The sequence below is a fragment of the Haemaphysalis longicornis genome, unplaced genomic scaffold, assembly GCF_048455015.1.
Source record: "Haemaphysalis longicornis isolate Haplotype H1 unplaced genomic scaffold, Haemaphysalis longicornis Haplotype H1 scaffold_8, whole genome shotgun sequence".
Taxonomy (NCBI): Eukaryota; Metazoa; Arthropoda; class Arachnida; order Ixodida; family Ixodidae; genus Haemaphysalis; species Haemaphysalis longicornis.
Genome location: NW_027526445.1, coordinates 33,279,551 through 33,294,519, shown reverse-complemented (window position 1 = coordinate 33,294,519; position 14,969 = coordinate 33,279,551). Strand labels below are relative to the sequence as shown.

General features: G+C 52.0%; 1 protein-coding gene across 2 annotated transcripts in view; it reads right to left on the bottom strand.

Annotated features, from left to right (window-relative positions):
- Dcr-1 (Endoribonuclease Dcr-1) overlaps positions 1–14,969 on the bottom strand; it is a 79,154-nt gene that overhangs the window by 12,577 nt on the left and 51,608 nt on the right. For both annotated transcript variants that reach the window (XM_077680608.1, XM_077680609.1), the window contains exon 15: positions 684–1,069. In XM_077680608.1, coding sequence (XP_077536734.1) covers positions 684–1,069 — 386 coding nt within the window. The remainder of the gene's footprint in view (positions 1–683; positions 1,070–14,969) is intronic.

The following is a 14,969-nucleotide window of genomic DNA, read 5'->3' as shown; positions in this document are numbered from 1 at the left end:
CGCCGCTGCAAAGTTGGGGGTGCGAGGATTATGCGAGGAACCAAAAAATCCAAGTATTGGTGGCTCACATTAGGGGTGCGAGGATTATGCGAGTGCGAGGATTACGCGAGTAAATACGGTATACTCACTGGAGGGTGGCAATGAAGAGCAGGGAGGCACGCGAAGTCGATGAAGTGCGCTTTACTCCGCAGTACGTCAAATGCACACTACGTACAAGGGAGCGGCTGTCCCGAGCTTGGACGGAGGACGGAGTCTCCACGAGCTCACTAAGCTGTCATAGGCCGCCGGCTCGGTTCGTCTCCTGAGGGGAGCCTCGCTTTGCCTCGTGGTCGGGGAACGGAACATCCCTAGCGTGACCAGAAGGCTGGACCGTGCGCAGAGAAAGTCCCCAGGGGAGCCCCCATACGCAGTTTTATGCCTCTGCAGGAGGAGGAGGGCGCTCGCGGGCTAAAAGGGCAGGCCGGCGCGTCGGCCAATGAAAGAGGGCGTGTCACGCCTCATGCGAGAGTCCGCGAGACTCACTGTGCCCCTTGCCGCTGATGGGGCACCGGCCTACTAGATCTAAGCAAGACACGGGGACAGGCGTGCTGCTCCCCGCAACCTGCGCGAACGAAGCAGCTCGTGCGCTCAAGGGGGAGTGCTTTCAGGAAGGCCTGGCGGCCAGCCGGAGGAGCCTCACCCACCGGTAGAGGATGCAGGGCAGGCAGACGGCCTTGCGCCACAGGGAGGCCGGGAAGGGGTGGATGGCGCACAGCTCGGGCACCAGGATCTGCTTCTGCTGCAGGCTCTCGCGCTTGGCCCGCTTGGTCTGCTCCGAGCTGGTGGGCAGCGTGACGCCCTTGCGGTTGACGTAGCGCGGCGTCAGCAGGTTGAGGCGCGCCGACGTGTGGTCCACGTCCAGCAGCGGCTGCCGCCCGTCCACCACCCGGATGCCGTACTTCTCCTGGTAGTAGGCGTCGAACGTCTCGAAGCCCGCGTCCGGGAAGTCACTCAGCGGGTTCAGCTCGTGGCAGATCTCGGCCACGTAGAAGTACTGCGGCTTGTCCAGGTTGCGGTACCAGGGGGTCACCTGGTCACAGGGTCACAGGGAGGGACACAGGGTCACTCGAATACCATAAAAGTACCATGCACACTACGGCTGTTCAATACACAGGGCCCCACAAAGTCTTAGGGGAGACTCCAGATACAGGTGAGGCCACGAGCCACGACTGTTGGTCTTGTTATGCACACACCTGCAGTCATCCATGTCCTTGGGCATGGTGCCAGAAGCTGGCAGACATTGGGAAACAACCGAGCCCTAACGATGGTCACCACGATAACACCAAAGAAGAAGACGCCAACAGTGCAGCGGAAAATGACAGTTGCAGCAACATACCATATTTACTCGCGCAATCCTCGCACTTGCATAATGCTCGCACCCCTAATGTGAGCTGCCAAAACTTGTATTCTTTGTTTCCCCGCATAATCCTCGCACCCCCCAAAATTGCAATGGTGAAAGTCGTCTCATCGCAAAACCCACATGATGCACACGCTCACACCACCCCATTTGGCTGAGCGCGCGGTGTATCCAGGCACATAGCAGCCTAGTGCCACCTCTCAAATGCCGCTCACACTGTTGGGCCAATTTTGTGCACGCTCTACTAGGCGGCGTTCGCGCAGCGTCCGGTCGTCCCTTCATTGGAGCGGCAGCGGTCGAGAGCTCGTTTTCCACCATTTCAGGAAGTTTTTCGTCGCTCTGTTCTGTGCTGGTTTCGGTCCAACTTCACCATGGGGCAGTACGCCAGTTATACAGCCGCTTTCAAGCTGAAATCTATCGAATACGCCATTAGCCCCGAGGACATACCGTGGCGCCACCTACGAGTGACGTCACTTGTAAGGCGCCGGGTCATGTTGCCATTTCCTGTGCACATTTCTTGTGCTTATGCGACCGCACGTTTTTTGTTGTGGCCACCGTGTGCCCCCTCCTCGCGGTTTTGATGCAAATTACCAAAAAAAGCAGTCTGCAGACTGAACAATCTGGGCAAGCAGTCAACGACTCGCTTGTTCCCGGCAACACCGCCGCGGTTGTTTAAGTAGTTGCTACCATCGTGACCCACAGCTCATACGCAACAAGCTAACGCCAAGGACGATGCAACTGATGCCGAGAAAAGCATGCTGTTAATTCATAATGAAATACTTGTGACATGACATGTACAAGACTGTGTGTGCAAGGAAACACCCTGTAACAGCGACGAAAACGCAACGCTAACTTGTGATCTCACCGCGCATACTGCTCGCATCCCCTGGTAAATGAATGGCTACGCGAGAATGGTGATTGGATTGCTTCACCGCACATGCTTAACAGTGCTGCTATGATCTGCAGTTTGGCTTCAGCAGTGCCTATTTCCCCTACAATGCTTTTTATAGTTATGCGCGGATTTCATTAACGATCACTGCCGTAGCTTGTAGTCGGCACGGCTGATGTTTACTTTTAGCAACAATTTGTTCACAATTTATGAATGGTATGAATGCTAATTTTCAACGCCTTCGAGCGGGTTTAGACATGGCTCTAAATAGTTTTCATTAGGACCTCGGCATCGGAATTTATAAGTGCAATGTGGGCTTTTGTCTGTTTACAGTGAGCCTGCTTTTCTCTAGCATCAATTTCGAAACTCACGACTGCTCACAGAAGGCGGGGCTGTGTGCGAGGCGAAACACGTGGTTAATTATTTGGGGTAATGGGGAGTTTTAGAATAGCAGTGAGCTTTGGGAACTCCCAAGAAGTTAGGGAAACCCAAACGCAACACACGCACACGTGACGAGAGGATCTTCTCTAACAGCTCGCAGCCGGCTTCGGATGCACGTAATCGAATGTCAGGAACTTTAGGCTCAGCGCCACGGCGCATATTTCATTGCCGCTATCATTACAGTTGCGAATGACAGTCCCTAACACAACTGTCGTCCCCTTTCTCATATGTGGAACTTTGTATCCGCGGTGATTGCCATTTAAGCGATCGATGATCAAGACACCTGCCATGGCCTCGGCCGATTCTTGCGCGCAGGTATCGCCATCCTCCGGCCACTCGCCACACCGCACGCGATTGGGCCAGAGGTGCCGGGACCGACCTCCGCGGTCGGTCGGCATAGATTGCGGCAGATATTTGAGCATCGCTTTGAAAACCACAGCTGATGACACTACCTAGCACAATTTTTCACCACACTAACATCCACTTTCACCAATGCATACCTGCCAGATTTGCCGGGATGGCATTAGGGAGATCTTACATAAGGGGGGGGGGCAACAGCATGCAACAACAGAATGGGTAACTTTACACACATTTTTTTATTTACTTACAAGATAGCAAGAAATGAACTGTTTCTTCGCCCAAACTACCAACAAGGTACACCACTTAAATGTTCGGCATTGCTAACGTCGCCCTTTTCAGGAAGTCCTGGAAATAGTACATACTGCAAGCGCAATACAAAACAGCAGGAACTGAACTGTTTTGTTGTTTCGTCTAAACTAACAAGCTACACCACTGGAGACTTGCTAAACCTTCAGAATGGCCGTGCTCGTGCGGAAATGAAAGTTGCGGCGGCGCTGCGTTTCTATAAACAGTAAACTAACAATGGGACGACGAACAGGTTCACCGTCTGCGCATGGCCGACTACGCTTTTTACTGATAACGATGCCAAATGGTGTCGGGTTGGATTGTCAGGTATACCTCCGGCGCATTGTGGCCATACTGGGAAAAGTATTAAGCCGAAGACAGGTGCACTTTCGCAAGGTTTTTGTTTCGGTCGTACAATCGTACAAAACCATGAAAATTTGGGAGTTTCTCGGAAAATTCGGGAAACCTGGCAGGTATGCCAATGTGGAACTTCTTTTCCACAACTAGTGTGATTTTAAAAAGCGGCGACAAGTTGCTGCCGCCACCTGCGTCGAGTAAATGCTTTATGATTTCCCGCTTTATCCATTTCTTTCACACAAGGGAAATCTAGAAACTTAGCTTGGCGATCGTCATAGTCTTCAGCCGCAGCTTACACTTCAATCACATACGTCATACACCACTATGCTCAAGTTGTTTGCGGAGAAGTACCACAGCTGATACGGTTATAGAGTCCCCATGAGGTCAAACTGCGCTTGATGCACTAAGAATTAACTTCAAATGATGGAAATTAGCACGAAAATACTTTTAAAACGCGCATTCTAAGCGAAGTGTCAAGCGCTGCAAGCCAACTACGCAGCAAGATAGGAACAATGATCCTACAAATGACGTGAAAACCATCGCAGTGCCAGCCTCTCCAGTGGTGGGCCTCGCGGTCCATAGAGCGCAGCAACCGCGCCACAAGCAGGTCCTTCGGCGTCTCCGAGTTCAGCGTGCGCTACTAGAGACGGCCGCATGAGGAACTGAAGGCGACCAACAAGAAGCGCAAAGTGAAGGAGCTCCGCACTGAGCTGGCTGTCATTCCAAGTGGCGCAATGTCCATACCAGCCTTTGGACATGTCTTTGAACAGGCCATTCAAAGATAACGTTCGAAGGCTGTATGCAGAGTGGATTGCGAGCCCACCCTGACGCCGGCCCGCAAGATAAGGAGACGACTGTCAATGGAGATGCTGTGCAGGTGGTTATCAGAACCTTGGGGAAGGATCGCTGCAGACATCGTCGTCATCAAGAGCTTCAAGAAGACAGGCACATCGAATGCCCCGGATGCGACTGAAGACCACTCTGTGTGGGATGGAGACGAGGCCTTTGAAGCCGACGTGGAACCCAGAGCTGACGGCGAGGTAACAACCGCGGTGTTACAGTAGAATCTCGATGATACGAATCTTGCGGGACCGCGAAAAATATTCGTATCATCCGAAATTCGTATGAACCAACACAGACCAAAAAATTGAGCGCTGGAAAAAGTTTTCGTTTATTTCTTTTCTTACTTTCGCGTGAACAAATCCGTGATTTTTTCTGCTTTTTTTTAAACCCCCACATCACAAAGCAGTCCTTTCTGGAGCGCGTAACGCTTCGCCTAGCTTCGCCTAGCTTCGCGCTTGTCTCCTCACTCCCGGTGTCCAAGCTCGCTACACGCCGCAACAGTCAAGCGTAAACCGCATGGTGCGTTTTTGCACGCGATTCACACGCCTCGGTTTTGCGCGCGCTGTATTTTCACGGCCGCATTGACGATTTCGCGCCCGTGGTATCTCCTACCTCGGTCAGAAAAAGACGCTGACGACTTGCGAAACGCTCGAGAAAGCCCGCTGGCTCCGCCCGAGATGTTTAGGCTTAGCACTCCGGCAGATATTTTATGGGCGCTTTCACTAGCGGCGCGGATGGTGTTTTATAGTACCGTTTTAGCTAACTTTATCAGCTCCTTTATTGCAAAAAAAAACTTCGCGTCTGCCTTGAGCGGCATTTTAAAGAGCGGCTAGAAGCAGTCGCTCAAGCGGTTGTGCCACTTCGCGGAAGAAGCCGCCGCCATGTTGCCGCCGCCGGCCGCGGCGCGCGCAGCGTGCGAGAGGTTTCGCGGCGCGCATGGGCCGTGCGGGGCGCGTTTTCGCGAGCAGAAAACAACAGCCCGGCCGTTTCTGGAGAAAGAAGAGTGACAAACGGGGAGAGAGAGCCGTCACTTGCATGTTCGGCAGTCGGGCGCCTCGCCGGCTCGTTCGTATCATCAGCCGGGCCGCGCAGGTCCGTTCGTAACAGCCGAAATTTTTCCCATTGCAAACAATGCAATTTTGCCGGGACTTTTCAGAAATTCGTATCATCCCGAAATTCGTATCACCCAGAATCGTATCATCGAGATTCTACTGTAGCAGCACTGACTCGGACTGTTCCCATTTGGCCACCCCACTAAACGTGGGACGTAGAAGGCTGGCGGTGGCTGGCCACAGTGAATAAAGTTTTGCGCTTCATGCCTCCTATGTTGACTCTACACTTTTATTACGACGGTAAGTCCTGCTTGGAAATGGCTTGGTCATGTATAATAGCAATCCAAATCTCATTTAAGCTCGTTTTTACCCCACAACATTTTTTTTTCGTCACATAATTATCGCACCCCCTAACTCCACACCAAATTTTCCAGAAAAAAAAAAAAAAAAAAAAAAACGCGGGAGGATTACTTGAGTAAATACGGTACCTAGGGGCCACAGTGCGGGGCAACACATCAGACATGAACTAAATGCCCCCTACACATTGCGTTCATCATTCACCCTGAACATCCGTTCGCCTACATGGACATGGACGCCTCTGCACCTAGCCATCACTAACCACAAAGCAAGAAGAACATCAGGTCAACACCACACTGCACGTCCCAAGCTGAGGATTTCTCGAGTAAATCTGAGCTCAAAGGGCAATGAAGCAAAGCTTTTCAGTGTTGCAAAGCACAGGCTTCACCCATACTTTGTTTCCCACCGGACGCAATCCAAGAGAGAGAGAGCGCATGCTTCAACACCTGTTTACAAGATGGCGAGGCTGTTGAGGAACCTGCCACAGCATTCCGCATTCTTATTCAACATGACAAGTAAATACCATAAAAAAGTTGTCACCACAGCCGCAGCTGGACCCTAACCCCCAATTTCAAGTGGTTATCGGTGCCAAATGCATCGTACCACTCAAACCTCGAAGTAGAGTTTGAGAATTACAAACACTGCAATGGTCTGCTGTGGGCTTACTGGGTCTGGCTACGGGACAACAAACGACCCCGGCTAGCCTCGTTAGAGACGTTGAGCGACGATGTCAGCTCGATGTCCGGAAATGACCCATCCAAAATGCCCCAGAGAGGTACGCGGCGTCCACAAGGGAGACGCCGCGACGGGTTCGACTCACCGACACAGGCGACGACAGGCTCCAAAGGGCCAGGACGAACCATGGGGTTTATTGGCCGAGTCGTACAGTGCATAATAACGCCAAGACCGGGTTAAGAACTACACTGTACCGACACGCGTCCGATCGGGGCCAAACAGCGCCCGACCGGCCGGCGCGGCGGGGAGGAGACGAGCCGGCCGGGGGCATGGAGCGCCCCGGTATCCGACTCCCTTCTCCTGGACGTGGGGCGGCGAGGGTGCGATACGATCCGCGACCCCTCGCGTTCCCTATACTCTATCCTCCATCTCCTTCCCGAGTCTCTGGAGTCAGGGGGACATCCAGAGAGCTCGCGAGAGAGCCGACCGAGCCCAGAGAGCAGAGGGAGAGCGAAACGGGCGCGTCCGGTTTTAAGGCGCGAAGGAGAGGAGACAGGTTCCCGGGTGAGGAGGAGCGGAAGCGGCGGCAGGGCAGTTGGAGCCCGTCGGCGCGTCGGCCCGCAAGGTGACGTCACGGCGGCGCGGGAGATCGCGCTCGCTCGAAGGTCGCGCTCGCGGGAGGAGAAAACGGGGTCAAGCGAATCCCCACATCCCCCCCTCCTCAAGACCGAGCCCGATCTGGCCAGACCGGGCCGGGCTTCACCCAAAAACGCACACGGACAGAAAAGGTGGGGAGGGCGCTTACACTTTATTCCCCGTTGGGTCCTCCGGGGGCGAGGACGACTTCGTCGAGTTCGGCCGCGGCCGAGGCGGGCGTTGCGAACACCCGCGCCGCGATGGCCGCGGCGAAAGCCTGGCTTGACGCCAGGGCCTCGACGATGGCCGCGACCTGCGCCGGAGGAAGGCCAAGGGCGGGCTGTCCAGGTGGAGGCGCCAGGGGGCCAGGCGGGCCCAGGGCGACTAGAGGAGCTTGGCCCTCCGGAACGCCGGTGTCCATAGGCGTGGGGCCGACGTGGGACGGGGTCGCGGGCAGGGTGCGCCCCCGGAACACCGGCGGCAGCTCGTCCTCCGCGACGCCGACCTGGCCTCTCTTCTGGTACCTCCACTTCGTCGTTGATGAATACAGGACCGGCTCGTCAGTAGGCCCCACGTTGGGCGCCAATGTGGGCTTACTGGGTCTGGCTACGGGACAACAAACGACAATGCCTGCGCGGGGATGTGCTATGCGGTCCCGGCCGTGTCGTGGGAGCAATATGCGCTCTTTTGCGACAGGGCCTTGGCGTCCGCGCGTGCGATGATGCACTCGGTAGGACGAATGCGCGTTATCGTCGTCGGAGCAGGATGCTCCCCGACGAGGCGCAAGGGGCTCCTTGGCGAAACGCAAACTTGGCCACAAAAGCCGTTTGTCGTCTGCACGTGGAGATACATTGGCCGCAGGCTAACGTCGTCCGAGCAAGAGGTGTTCTCGTTTCCGACGTAGCGAGCGTATGGCTCTGCTCCAGGTTCATATCGTACGTCAAGTTCGCAGGCTCGGGATCGCCACTACGTTGAGTCGTACAGAACACAGGAGGCGCTGGCGCGGGTCGGGCGATAACTGCCTCGGTCCGCGGACAGCGGTGAGCGGCGGCAGGCAGTTGGAGCCCGTCGGCGCGTCGGCCCGCAAGTGACGTCACGGCGGCACGGGAGATCGCGCTCGCTCGAAGGTCGCGCTCGCGGGAGGAGAAAACGGGGTCAAGCGAATCCCCACACTGCCCAACGCTGAGGGTAATCGATGCAACGAGCGCAACGCCTCCAAGCTGCAAAAGCGTGGTCAGCGATCTGCGAATCTGACAATTGGAGTGCGCAGAGCAGCCACTAGAGAACACCAGCGCTGCTGAAGATGCTCCTCCGTGCTTCTCTGGCTTCGCTTGGACCACGCGGTGCGTTCTGGCACGTAATTCATGCGTGCCAACACCAACTCTTCCATCAGTGCTACCCAGGGAGTGACGTACGACTCCACTGTGCATGACCTGCCAGGAAAGTTGCGAGAGGATCTAGGCAATGACACCGACAGCGAGGACGGCAAAGGCCGCCTTGCGGTGTTTGATGCAAGTGAGAGCTGCGCTGACACACAAGTTCGACTTGGCAGCAAGATGCAGCCCCCGTGGGCCTATGGACGCAATGTGACGCTGCCTCTGATAGTGGAACAGGTGCAAAAAGGGTCACATACACAGGGGTGAGACAGCTGAATCCGATTTGGGAGCAGTTTTTGGAGCAGCGAAATCTCGATTTTGGAGCAGAAGAACCTTGATTTGGAGCAGTGAACGACATTTATTATGTCAGCTTATGTGCCTAAAAAATCAAATTTTTGGCAAATCGAGGGGGGGGGGGGGGGGGGGGGGGGGGGAGTGCACTTTTTCATCGGTTTTGAACGTAAATAACACTGAAATAGCCTTTCGATAAAGTATGTTCTACCAGAGTCCTTGTATTCCTTGTACCAGAAGAAGCTCGCTGTCAAAGGCAGCAATAACAGCGTTTCATAACACCGCAATAAGTCCGAAATTTCACTTCAGGCACGCACCGCGCCTCACACTCAAGGCCGAAACATGGCAAATTTGCGGGCACCGCGTTATTTTTGATGAACTCAGTCTTCCGAGCGGCGCATCTTCCCGTAACAGGTCAAACAACTAAATGTACCCACCCCCATAACCGAAACCACGGTAGAAATCTTCAAATAGCACTCTGCCTGACCTAGAGTGAACTAGCCTGAACCACGAGTAACTGCTTCGCCCGCCGATCATGTTTTCCAATGCGGCGCCCAGTGATGTCGTTCCGGAGATATGGCGCTCCAAAAATTGCCGTTTTTTCATCAGCTTGAACAAGTTTTGTCGCCTCAGTAAACATTAGTATTTTTATATAGGACTTTGCGATGGTTTTCGATGGAAAAGCTTTGATGATGTTAGGTTTTCTTGGCGCAAGGGCATCAAGGCCAAAGAGCGCCAGTACTATGGTGAGGATTATTCAAGTGAGAATATAAAGTACAGAATATATAATAAAAGGTATCTCAGATTTCTGTTGGTGTAGAGGGCCAAGAATTGGTGTAGAGGGCCAAGTAAAAACATTTGACACTATGCCAGGCATTTTCTACGTGCACCCCTTGCCCCCGTCTTTGCGGTAGCAATGAGTGGCCCTACCGGGTCCTAGCGTGCGATGGTGGCTCGGCTCACGGGTGATACGACACATACCTTAAAAAATCTACGTCTGAGAGGTACTTAAAAACACGGTTAGTAGAGAAAAGTGGCTCGTCTGATAAAAACAGCAATGGGTGTTGAGGGATCATGCGTGTGTACAATTCTGGAAAATGAAGCTTTCTTTGCGGTTCAAGTAGTTTGCATTCTACCAGTACGTGAATGACTGACAGCGACCCTCCACACCTCAAGCAGCGTGGCTGTTCTGTTCCTTTCAATAGGTACGCATGTGTAGCATGGGTATGGCCTATGCGCAGTCTACAGAGAGTAACCTCTGTGATCCTGTCTCGTTTCTCACAGATCGATCTACCTAACTTGGGTTTTACCATGTGCAATTTGTTTGCTGTTTCCCCATTCCAATCTTCCTGCCATTGGTCTCGCAGCCTCTTACGTACGTACGCTTTAAGATCCTCGTACGGGACGCTTTGAATATCTAGATCATTCCGAAGAGCTGCAGTTACAGCATTCCTGTCTGCTTGCTCATTTCCGGCTATGCCGCAGTGACCTGGGACCCAACAGACAGTGATTTCAAGTTTTTGTTTGTGGGCTGAGCACAGTAGTTTTAGCAATTGATTAAAGACTGGATTTTTTTGTAACTTTCCTGACGCTAAAGCCTGCACAGCACTTTGAGAATCCGTGAATATCACTGACTTTGGGACATTGTTCTCAATAATATATTCTACAGCCAATACAAGGCCGCGTGTTTCAGCAGTGAATATAGATGTGGCTTCAGGCATAGTCTTTGACGTGGAAAAGTTGGGACCATGTGCAGCACATGATACTGCACCAGCTGACTTGGATGCATCTGTGTAGAACTCAGATGCTCTGTACTTGTTCTGCAAAAACAAAAAATGCTGCATAATTAATTCCTTTGGAGCGGTTCTTTTGTCAATCTTCATAAAAGAGAGATCATAAGAGATAGGGCAGAGATCCCATGGAGGGACAAAGTCAGCAAAGCTGGTTTTCTGAGCGTCAGTGAAGGATATTCCCAGGCCTGCGGCCAGTGCCCTCACCGACAGAAGGAATGGCTCAGCCATGGCAGGTCGCTTTTCAAAAAGCTTGATTGCCTGGTTACCTAGAGTGCTGTTCGGGTGTCCGGTCAAGGATGTCACTTTTAGAGCATAATTCAACCCAGTGTACTTCCGCTGTGTTTCAAGAGACCACTGATTGGCTTCCACATACAGGCTTAACACAGGGCTTGTTCGGAAAGCGCCTGTAGCCAGACGAAGGCCAAGATGGTAGACAGGGTCTAACATCTTTAGTGCTGTTCTCGCGGCAGATTGATAAACAAGACACCCGTAGTCGATGCGGGACCTCACAAGGCTATTGAATAAGGCCAATAGGCACTTTGTGTCAGTACCCCAAGACTGGTGTGAGAGGACTTTCAGGATCCTGACTGTATCCAAACATTTAACTTTAAGGCGTTTGAGGTGTGCAATGAATGAAAGTTTGTCATCAAGCACAACCCCAAGGAACTTGTGCTCCTTTTTTACTGCTATGGGTGTTTCATTGAGTTTAATAACAGGATCTGGGCGGATACCACGCTGCCTAGAGAAGACCACACACGTGCTTTTTTCTGGGTTAAAACAGAAGCCATTCTCATCTGCCCATTTTGTAAGTTTGTTTGCAGCTAGTTGGATTTGCCTCTCACAAATGGACATATTACATGATTTAAACGCAATGTGCACATCATCAACATATAGCGAGTAGGATATGGAGCGAGGCAGTGCAGTTCCTAAGGAATTCATTTTAACAATAAAAAGGGTGCAGCTGAGCACACCACCCTGCGGCACTCCATTTTCTTGGACGAACATCCTCGAGAGGACATTTCCAACCCTAACCTGAAAGGTGCGCTCCGAAAGGTAATCTTTCAAACTGTTCAGCATGTTTCCACAAACTCCAAGGCGGCGAAGATCGCAAAGAATACCGTAACGCCAGGCTGTGTCGTAAGCTTTCTGGAGGTCAAAGAAAACTGATAAACAATGCTGCTTATGAACAAATGCATCCCTGATGTAGGATTCAATAGCCACTAGGTGGTCTGCTGTCGATCTACCAGAGCGAAATCCCGCCTGGCGATTGTCTATAATACCATGGTACTCAAGAAAATAGATAAGGCGACGGTTAATCATTTTTTCGAAGACCTTGCATAAGCAACTGGTTAAAGCGACCGGTCTGAAACTAGTTGCAAGTGATGGATCTTTCCCCTCCTTTAGAATCGGCACCACAATAGCTTCTTTCCACACTTTTGGAAATTGCCCTGCACGCCAGATCTTGTTAAACAACAGTAAGAGCGCTTCTAGCGTGTCGTCGTGCAGGTGCTTAATCATGGTGTATGTTATTCGGTCTCGACCTGGTGATGATTTACCACAAGTAGTGAGCGCCACTTTAAGCTCCTGCATAGTGAAGGGGCAATTATACCCTACCTCAGACTGCCGTTTGTCACGTACAATCTTCCGTTCCTCTGCATTCTTGTGTCTCAGGAAGTTATTTGAATAGTGAGCTGAGCTTGATACATACTCAAAATGCTTGCCTAGAGCATTCGCTTGGTCTTGTAAAGTGTCTCCACTTGTGCTGACCAAAGGGTACGTAAGAGTGTTACTTCCTCGGAGTGCTTTAATTCTCCTCCATACTTTCCGCGTGTCAGTATATGATGTGATTGATGACACAAAACGATTCCAGCTTTCTTTTTTCGCAATACGCCGAATCCGTCTGCCATTGGCCTTTGCCCGCTTGAAAAGTACCAAATTTTCAGTCGTTGGGCACCTACGCAAGACACCCCATGCTTTATTCTGTTCCTTACGGGCCTGCCTACAATCATCATTCCACCAAGGTTTCGGCTTAGCAACCCTACTAGAAGAAGTCTGGGGGATGGACCTCAGCGCAGCTTCAATTATATGGGTGGTCAGAGTCTCAGCAGCTTCATCAATACCAAGGTTGTCTATAAGTGTATAGTGACACTCAGAGAGCTCTTTGAATTTTTTCCAGTCTGCGGCCTCCTCCTTGAACTTTTGTGGGCATGGAGTGTTGTCTTGTTTGTTGTCTACAAGCTTGAGGCTCACTGGAAAGTGGTCACTTCCGTACAGGTTATTAATGACCTTCCACTGGAGTGCTGGAAACAGAACTGGAGAGGCTATGGCGAGATCTATGCAGGAGTACGTGGCATGTGTTGTGTTATAATATGTTGGGTCTTTCTTGTTAAGTATGCATGCTCCAGATGATAGCAGAAACTTTTCAACGAGGCGTCCTCTAGCATCCGTGCGTGCAGAACCCCAGAGTGGGTGGTGAGCATTACAATCCCCAACTAGCAGATACGGCTCTGGCAGCTGATCAACTAATGTTTCAAACTCCATACTGGACAGCCCGTGGTCTGGAGGTATGTACAGTGAGCATACTGTTACCAGTCTATTAAAGATAATGGCTCGTATGGCTACAGCCTCTAAACTGGTCTGTAGCGGTAAGAACTGGCATGCCACTGATTTTTGCACGATAATCGCAACTCCTCCAGAGGGATGCATGCAGCCATCCCTGTCCTTCCTAAATACAGAGTAGTTCTTTAAGAAGTTAGTTTGGTTCGTCCTCAAGTGTGTCTCCTGGAGACACATAATACTTATTTGGTGTTGTGACAGCAATTCATAGATATCGTCCAAGTTTTTCAAGAGGCCTCTGCAGTTCCATTGGACTACATTATCAGTTACCATCAGCTTATGCTGAACAAGGATTAAGGAAGTGCCATGCTGTCACCCTCCCAGGCTCAAGACACCTTCCCAGGAGCCGTGACCCTAGGTGTCTTTTGCTTTGAACGGTCGAGTGACGTGCCGCGCCCTATCGGCGTACCACGCAACGGAGGGCTTGGCGTTGTGTCCATGGCTTCTTGCGAAGCCTCGTCAGCAGGGCTAGGCTGGCTGGTTGCGGCAGCCTGCCTCTCAGCAGGGACCGGCAGTGCAGTGCCAGCAAGGGGCCTAGCGTTGGCATCAAGGGGTGCTGGGGCAGCCCTTGACGCTTCTGTTGTGGCATGTGCAGTGGCCTTAGCCACCGGCACTGAGGGGGCTTGGGGTGTCCCTTGGGGCCTCACTGGGAGGGTTCCAAGGGGAACTCGAACCGAGTGTAGCGCCGCCCCCCGTCGCGCTACATCGGCAAAGCTAGTGTGTGTCAGGAACAGTCTCTGTCGTGCTTCCCTAAAGGTAATGTTTTCCTTATACTTCAGAGCAATTATTTCTTTTTCTTTCTTCCATTGCGGGCACAAGCGCGAGTACGCGGCGTGCTCTCCCATGCAGTTTACACAGTGGAGTGGAGCTTCACAGGTGTCAGACGAGTGGTCGGGGAGGCTACACTTTGGACATGCTGCCTTGCCTCGGCAGCTCAGTGAACCATGGCCAAATCTTTGGCATTTATAGCAGCGACGGGGGTTTGGAATATACAAACGCACAGGGATTTTAACGTAGCCTGCCTCGACAGACTCGGGCAGTACACTGGTCGAGAATGTGAGGATTACATGCTTGGTCGGAATTTCCTTCCCATCTCTACGTATCTTGATTCGTTGAACATTCACAACATTCTGGCCCTCGAACCCTTCCAGGAGTTCTTGCTCAGACAAGTTCAGAAAGTCTTCATCAGAGATAACACCTCTGGTAGTGTTCATGGATCGGTGGGGACTGATGCTCACAGGATTGTCGCCAACAGTGGTTATTTTCGTCAACTTGGCACACTGAGCTGCATCTTGTACTTCTAGGAGAAGGTCACCGCTTCCCAGCTTGCTTACTTTATAACCGCCGCCTAGCTCATTCGTTAGAACTTTGGCTACCAAGAATGGTGACAGACGTCTCATTGACAAGCCTTCTTTTTCACAGTGCATGACGTGAAACTTTAGGAAATTTTCTGACTTTTTAGGAGTGAAAAACTGCTGGACTGCTTCGTTGCGTCCCCGTTTTGGAGGACGATCATGGGATGCAGAAAATCTTGTTGCCATAACAAGTGAAATCAATTCAGCAGCTATGCTGGCCGCCCACCACCGAGCCCAACCTGGGAAC